This window comes from Benincasa hispida, chromosome 4 (assembly GCF_009727055.1).
Source record: "Benincasa hispida cultivar B227 chromosome 4, ASM972705v1, whole genome shotgun sequence".
Classification (NCBI taxonomy): domain Eukaryota; kingdom Viridiplantae; phylum Streptophyta; class Magnoliopsida; order Cucurbitales; family Cucurbitaceae; genus Benincasa; species Benincasa hispida.
In genome coordinates, this window is record NC_052352.1 from 30,977,127 (window position 1) to 30,985,753 (window position 8,627).

Sequence of the window (8,627 nt, forward strand, 5' to 3'; positions counted from 1 at the left end):
TTGATGGTCGCACTCCACTTGTAGGTTACTTTGAAAAATAATGTAAAAATCGAGGATCCCTTTTAGCAATTAGTTGGTTTTTAAAAATTAAGTTTGATTACTCTAAATTTCTTACCAATGGTTTTTATCTTTCTTAAGTAACAAAAACATGTTTTTTTTATAATATTGATCGAAAGTAGATAAAACAAAACAAGAAATTTAGCGAAACTAAGAACCAAATTATTACCAAACTAGTTGATATTTTGACTTTGAGTTTTGTTTCTCAAAGGTTGGAGAAGAAAAGAACATGTCATCAACAAGTAGACCAAGCCAGAGTTCCAGGAACACTGGAGGAGGATCTTCCTCCTCATCACAATCAAGACACAGCTCTAGAATCCTCACTCAAACCTCCATTGATGCAAAGCTTCATTCCCACTTTGAACAATCCGGTTCTTCCTTTGACTACTCCACTTCAATCCATCTCACCACCAACCCAACGGCCGCACCACCCACCACCACCATCGCATACCTCCAACACATCCAAAAATCCAACCTCATCCAACCCTTTGGCTGCCTCTTAGCCCTCCACCCCACCACCCTCAAACTCATCGCCTTCAGCCAGAATGCCCCTGAAATGCTCGCCACCGTCGCCCACACCGTACCCGATGGGGACAACCACCCCCTCCTTGCTATTGGTACCGACCTCCGAGCCATCTTCACTGCTCCCACCGCCACTGCCCTCCTCAAGGCCCTCGCCTTCCCCGACGTTACCCTCCTCAACCCCATTCTCGTCCACTCCAAGTCCTCAGGAAAGCCCTTTTACGCCATTCTCCATCGCGTCACCGGTAGCATTATCATTGACTTCGAACCCCTCAAACCCGACCAAGTCCCTGTCACGGCCGCAGGAGCTCTCCAGTCCTATAAGCTCGCAGCCAAAGCCATCACTCGTCTCCAAGCTCTCCCTAGTGGGAGCCTGGTTAGACTTTGTGACACCATGGTTCAAGAAGTATTTGAGTTGACAGGTTACGATAGAGTTATGACTTATAAGTTTCACGATGATGATCACGGAGAGGTTTTTTCCGAGGTTACGAAGCCTGGCCTTGAACCTTATCTAGGTTTACATTATCCAGCCACTGACATTCCTCAGGCTGCTAGGTTTTTGTTCATGAAGAACAAAGTTAGAATGATTGTGGATTGCAGAGCCAAGCATGTGAAAGTCATTCAAGATCACAACCTTGATTTTGATTTGACTTTGTGTGGGTCCACTTTAAGAGCTCCTCATAGTTGCCATTTGCAATATATGGAAAATATGGACTCTATTGCCTCTTTGGTTATGGCCATTGTAGTGAATGAAGAGGAAGATGAAGAGAACTTTGATCAAAATAACAACAATAATGATGCTTCTTTGCAAAAGTATAAGAGGAAAAGGTTATGGGGTTTGGTGGTTTGTCATAACACAACTCCTAGATTTGTTCCTTTTCCTCTTAGATATGCTTGTGAGTTTCTAGCTCAAGTTTTTGCCATTCATGTCAACAAGGAATTGGAGTTAGAGAATCAAATTCTGGAGAAAAATATCCTGAGAACTCAAACACTTTTATGTGACATGTTAATGAGAGATGCTCCTTTAGGAATCGTGTCAAGGACTCCTAATATAATGGATCTTGTCAAATCTGATGGAGCTGCATTATTGTACAATAACAAGATATGGAGATTGGGGATAACCCCAACTGATTTTCATCTTCAGGATCTTGCTTCATGGATTTTCGAATATCATATGGATTCCACTGGTTTGAGTACTGATAGCTTGTACGATGCTGGGTACCCCGGTGCACTGGCACTAGGTGATGCGGTGTGTGGGATGGCTGCTGTGAGGATATCTTCCGAGGACATGATTTTCTGGTTCCGATCGCACACTGCTTCGGAGATTCGGTGGGGCGGGGCGAAGCATGAGCCAGGTGAGAAGGATGATGGAAGGAAAATGCATCCAAGATCATCTTTTAAGGCTTTTCTTGAAGTGGTTAAGACAAGGAGTTTGCCTTGGAAGGACTTTGAAATGGATGCAATTCATTCTTTGCAACTTATTTTAAGGAACACCTTTAAAGATACAGATGATCATATGAGCGAGATTCATAGAAAATCAATACAAACAACACTTAGTGACCTCAAGATTATTGATGGGAGGCAAGAATTGGAATCAGTAACAAGTGAGATGGTTAGATTGATTGAAACAGCCACTGTTCCAATTTTGGCTGTTGATGTAGATGGGCTTGTGAATGGGTGGAACTCAAAAATTGCTGAATTGACTGGACTCTCTGTTGAGAAAGCTATTGGCAAGCATTTGCTCACATTAGTGGAAGATTCTTCTGTTGAAATTGTCAAGAAGATGTTGGTCTTGGCATTGCAAGGTATATTTTGGTTTAATTTTACTCCTTTCACATATTTCATATTATTTATCAAAATCATATGTATAGTTTAATTACCTTTAAACTAGGGTTGCTTTGGAAAGTAAGAACTTTGAAAAAAAAAAATCCTTTTCTTATTATTAATAGGATGTTGAAATATAAATTTGAATTTGGGTTAGAAGTATTTTGGTCCAGTCCAAAAACAAAAGCCTAATTTCTAGAGAAATATTAATCATTAGAATATTCTAGAGAAATTACTTGTAGAAGATACTTGGAGTACATTGTAGAATTCTCTAGAACAAAGGAGAATAAAAGGTGTAATTGTAAAGAATTTATCTAGAATATTATTTGTAGTCATTAGATCATAAATGTGTTGGCAAAATCCTAGCCATAAATTTAGGGGATATCAACTAATATAAATACGAGGGAATTGAAGTCTTAGCATTTGTATCATCAAGTCAAAAAATTTGTATCAATCTCCAAAAGTTCATTTCCAACATAAGGTTTATTGAACTTCCCGACTTTTAGGAATGTAAGAAATGTATCTTGACTAATTGAATTATGTTATCTCAAATTTCAGAACTTTTATTTAGATCGAGATACAAATACGAATACTTTTGAGAGAAGATGCTCTCACACTCCAATTCTCATTCGTTCTTGGCTTCTTCACTCGCCAAAATATGCGGGGACGAGGCTTCTAGATATTTTTTTCAACTCTTCTTGAATAATATTAAGTATAGTACCTTAGAGACTTATAAAAAAAAAAAAAAAAAAAAAAATTAGAGAAGAGTTAGTGTTTTGTATTTTATTTTAACATCATTATTATGATATACTTTTTCATCAGGTCAAGAGGAAAAAAACGTTCAATTCGAGATAAAAACACACAACTCAGACATCGAATCGGGCTCCATAAGTCTAATAGTAAATGCTTGTGCAAGCAAAGACTTAAGTGAAAATGTGGTGGGAGTGTGCTTTGTAGCACAAGACATAACATGTCAAAAGATAGTAATGGACAAGTTCACAAAATTACAAGGTGATTACAAAGCCATAGTACAAAACCCTAATCCACTAATCCCTCCAATATTTGGGTTAGATGAATTTGGTTGGTGCTCAGAATGGAACTTAGCAATGACAAAACTAAGTGGATGGTCTCGTGAAGCAGTTCTCAACAAAATGCTTTTAGGAGAAGTATTTGGAACACAATTAAACTCCAAATCATGTTGTTGCCATCTCAAGAATCAAGAGGCTTTTGTGAATCTTGGGATTGTATTGAACAATGCAATGAGTGGGCAAGATACTGAAAAGAATATCTCATTTGGTTTTCATGCTAAAAATGGGATATTTGTTGAATGTCTATTATGTGTCAATAAGATATTGGATAAAGATGGTGGAGTTATTGGGGTTTTTTGCTTCTTGCAACTTGCAAGTCAAGAGCTGCAACAAGCATTGAGTATTCAAAAACTATGTGAGAGGACTGCTTTGAATAGGTTGAAGGCACTGGGATATATGAAGAGGCAGATTCAAAATCCTCTTTGTGGGATTATTTTTTCAAGGAAAATGTTGCAGCAAACTCAATTGGGAGTGGAACAGAAGCAACTTTTGCATAATAGTGTCAATTGTCAAAGGCAAATCTCCAAGGTTCTTGATGAGTCTCATGATCTTGATCATATTATTCAAGGGTATGTTCATTTTTAATATAAAACAAAATTTTAATTTTGTTAGGTGTTGCTGTCTACCTAGAGATTTATATTATATTGCCAAATGAGAAGTTATAGTTCTTTGTTCTTCAACCATATGTTGATTGTTTTAGTTTGTTTATCTATTTCTTTGATATAATGCTAATCTTGTTTTTTTAGAAAAAAAAAAAATTAGTATAGAAAAAGAATTATGAATGATATTGATCACTCGTTTCCAAATTTCAATTCTTTCTAGTATAATTGGGAATAGTAGAATTCAAATCACATATCTCGTGGTTACTAACACACTAATATGTCAATTGAACTAGGATCGGTTTGACAAATTTCAAAAGATTAAATTAGAGTCTTGAGAATAATTGTTTTCCAAACAATTGCTTGCTATTAATCTTTTTCTTTCCCTTATTTTTATAATCCTTTCCTAAATTTATTGAAAAGAAATACATATGTCATAGCTAACCTCTTAGGCGGTTTTGATAACTATTTAATTTTTTGTGTTTGTTTTTGAAAATTAAGTCAATTTACTCTCAATTTCTTATTGTGGTTGGCATCACTCTTAAGTAAAAAAGAGCTAATTCTTAACCAAATCCCAAAAACTAAAACTAATATTTTTTTTTAGAAAAACTTTGGTAAAAAATAGATTACAACACAAATTTTATATACAAAAAGGATCTTTATAAGCTTAATTTTGAAAGACTAACCAAATAGTTACCAAATATGTGTTAAATATTTGGAGACTTTTGTTTCTTTTCAATTGGTTGATCTCTAGAATATAATGTGGGAAAATAAAATATCTTTAACATTCTATTTATACATAATCTGATGATGAGTCATTTGTTGATTGTTCTTTTTTCATCCAACCCCATAACATATCAAGTAATATCAAGGGCTGATTTTTTGGTTTACTATTGGTTTTGGACAGTTTAATTGAATTAGAAATGGTTGAGTTTTCATTGTATGAAGTATTGGTGGTAGCAATTAGTCAAGTGATGATGAAGAGCAAAGGGAAAGGTATTCAAATAGAAAATGAAGTTGCTGAAGAGATCATGACTGAGACCTTATATGGAGACAATTTGAGACTTCAACAAGTCATGGCTGATTTCTTGTTGATATCAGTTAATTATGCACCAACAGGAGGCCAACTTATGGTTTCAACAAATTTCACTAAGGCTCATTTAGGAAACTCAGTACATCTTGTGCATCTTGAATTCAGGTACTATACAATATAACCTAAATTTACTCCATAATAAACTTGTGTACTCATATATGTGTCACCATTTAGTTCTTGATTTTTTTTTCCTTATAAAATTTCATTACATTTCTATAACTCCCAATTCTCCTTCTAAATGCATGTCATTGTTCTTTGACACCATAATACTTAAATATGCATGTTTATGTTGAATGCTTGATGATTCAATGTTCACTTGTCGAACACAAAACACAAAGTTGATTAAATTACACGTTTAGTTTATGAACTTTCATGTTTTAGTCAGATAGGTCATCCTTCAACTTAAAAAGCATTTATTGGCTTTTGAACTTTCAATTTAAACCACCGTCAGATCACCTAGTGGTAAATAGGACGTATGACTTTGATAAAGACCTAATAGGTCATAAGTTCAATCCATGATGGTTATCTACTTAGGATTTTATATCCAACGAGTTTCTTTGACACACAAATATTAGGGTCAGACAAGTTGTTTCCTGAGATTAGTTCAGACATTTTTTAAAGATTGGTTAGGCAAAAATTTATAAGTTTAGAGATTTATTAGTTTTTTTTTTTTTTTAATTCATGAATCTATTAAACACAAATTTAAAAGTTTAGGGAATTAAAACTTAAAATTTCACCAATACACGTTTAAAACACAAATTTTTGGTCCATCCACCTTACTTTTTCTAATCGGCCTTACTCTTTTGTTTCTATTGTGACCAAATCGTATTACGGGTATATTTGGGAGCGATCTTGAAATAGTCAAAATCCATTTTTCTCTTGCCAAAATCATTTTCTCTTAAAATTTTTAAATCATTTCAAATTGATTTTGGAGGAATTAGTTGATAGGTGATTTTTGTTAAGTGGTTGACTGAGAACCAGTCCCAAAATGGCTATCTAATTAAGTTTTTGTTAAAATATTGGTGATTCTATTTGTGAAATCATTATTTTTAATTTTAAATATGGAAACAAAAAAATAACACTATCATTAAATTTAATAAAACAAACAATTATATTTATTTTAAATTTTCTTTCCATATCTTTTATAAACTTTCATCTTACTTAAAATATCATCTATGCATATAAGAATTTAATAATAAAATAAATAGAAATAGATATTTACCTTAATAATTTATTTCAATAATAATTTCTCAAATAGAAAATACACTTTTGAGTAATTGGGTAACTCTAAATTCACTTTTAGAACCACATATAATTATTCAAAATCACTTTTAAATATTTGAAAATTATATTAAAAAGTTTGGAACAAAACATAAATTTGATTGTTTATAAATCAATTTTACCTAAATCTCTTTTTCTAAAATCACTACTCCAATTATCACTCCCAAATACACTCTAAATCATTATACATTAGCTATGTTAATATTTTAATTAACAATCCATCATCAAATGTCCAAAAATGTGAATGAAAATTTTTTCGGTTTAAAGATTAAATAGAAACTATGAAAGTTTAGAATATAAAATTAGAATTATTATATAACTATACATATTAGAAGAGGGTTACAAGTACATAATTATACGTGTATTACATGTAAGGCTAACTAGATTTGATGGCTTTCCTTTAGTCTTTTTGTTTTCTCTTTTGATTTGAGCTGTTCTCTAGCTTTCATTGTATATGAACCTTTATCTTTGATGGAATGTATCACTCTGAATCTGGGATATGATGAGCGTGCTAAGGAGGTGTCAACTTAATTGTGATATCCCGGTGCACCTTTTGATTCTTCTTATGTAGTACTCTGTTCAAAAAAACAAAAAGAAGTAAGACTAAAGTAGATTATATTGCATTCATTTCATAGATTATCAGATCGAATAAATAACAGGCATGTTGAAATTGAAGTGTATATTTACTTTGTGTTGGGTTAATTAGGATAACATATGTTGGAGGAGGCATACCAGAATCATTGTTGAATGAGATGTTTGGGAATGATGAGGATCCATCTGAAGAAGGTTTCAGCCTATTTATAAGTAGAAAATTGGTGAAGATGATGAATGGAGATGTGAGATATGTGAGGGAATTTGGGAAGTCAAGCTTCATCATAACTCTTGAACTTGCTGCTGCTCATAAGTTAAGAACCTAATCAAGCTAAAATAACATTAAGAATAAGGTGAGTGTGTTATGTGTAATATTAAAAAGTTAAAAAGGGAGAAAATTTGCATTATTGCTAACATTTTCAATGTGATGTGTGTAGTGCAAGTTGTCTCCTTTGTTGTTCATTTCTACTTTTCTTTTTCCTTTGAACTTGTTGAAATGTAATTTGATTTACTCAATACTTATTTGGACTCTATCACTTGGATTTTAGAATCTTTAGTATACTATTTTATATGTTTTGTTTGCTATTTATTCCTCTTTTTTTAACTTTACCTCAAATTTTATAATTAAAAGATAATGAACTTGTGTTATTTATGTCAACAAAGTGTACACACTTTCTAATTTTCATAAATACATATCAATTATTTTAGGTATTAATTAATAAAATAATGTGATAAATATTTAAAGAAGATTATAAGTTTAGTAATTGTTGAGTTGTTAGGCCCTTTTGGTTCGTAACCAAAAATTTTATTTTCAAAAACAAAGAATTCTATCTAAAAACAAGTTCGGTTTCAATTTCAATTTTGTATTTGGTTGTGAATTTATAAATGCAAGAGAAGATTAATTTGTGTTATAGATAATAATAATAATATAGCTTGATGTTATTATAATGAATTTTTATTGTTAACCAAGAAAAGAAAGATAGTGGAGAGTAGAATTTTTTTTTATTTGTTGAAATGCAAGTGATAAAATATACAAAAGAATAAATAATTTTTTTGAGATAATAATATAAATAATTTTTTATCAAGATAAAATAAAAGAATTCTTTTATCGAAAATGAAAACCCTACAAATTTGTTGGAATAATGTATTAATAGTATATTCATCTTTCATTTAGATATTTTATCAAAAAAAAAAAAAAAAAAAACTCATCATTAAAAATTGATAAGAGATAGAATTTATAGATAGAAGAAATCTTCTTGACTTTGAGGAAAAATTTCGTATTCAATTTACAATTTGTGTACGTAAATGTACTTTTCAAAAAGTGTATTTCGTGTTCGTAATTTTTTTAAAACAAATATTGAAAACAAAGAAAACAGCAATTTTTTTCTTTAATTTTTGAAAATGGGTGTTTTTTAAAATCACTTTTTTAAATAAGTATACCAAGCACGCTTTAATTGTTATCCTTATATTTTTTGTTTTTGAAAATATGAAAACAAAAATGAATCACGAATCAAATGGACCATTATTTCTTGCCTACTAAGTCTCTAAACTTTTAAATTTTTAGATTTTTAT

At 31.8% G+C, this 8,627-nt stretch overlaps 1 protein-coding gene across 1 annotated transcript; it reads left to right on the forward strand.

Moving 5' to 3' along the window:
• The first annotated feature begins 286 nt into the window (after positions 1-286).
• On the forward strand, positions 287-7,381 carry LOC120075275 (phytochrome A-like). The gene is made up of 4 exons (XM_039028497.1): positions 287-2,384; positions 3,226-4,060; positions 4,998-5,288; positions 7,171-7,381. The coding sequence occupies exons 1-4, from the start codon at positions 287-289 to the stop codon at positions 7,379-7,381; spliced, it is 3,435 nt and encodes a 1,144-aa protein (XP_038884425.1).
• Positions 7,382-8,627: the final 1,246 nt, after the last annotated feature.

Coding starts and splice junctions, on each gene's coding strand:
- LOC120075275 (XM_039028497.1), top strand. CDS start 287: ATGTCATCAACAAGTAGACCAAGCCAGAGTTCCAGGAACACTGGAGGA. Junction 2,385..3,225: donor GTTGGTCTTGGCATTGCAAG/GTATATTTTGGT, acceptor CTTTTTCATCAG/GTCAAGAGGAAAAAAACGTT. Junction 5,289..7,170: donor CTTGTGCATCTTGAATTCAG/GTACTATACAAT, acceptor TGGGTTAATTAG/GATAACATATGTTGGAGGAG.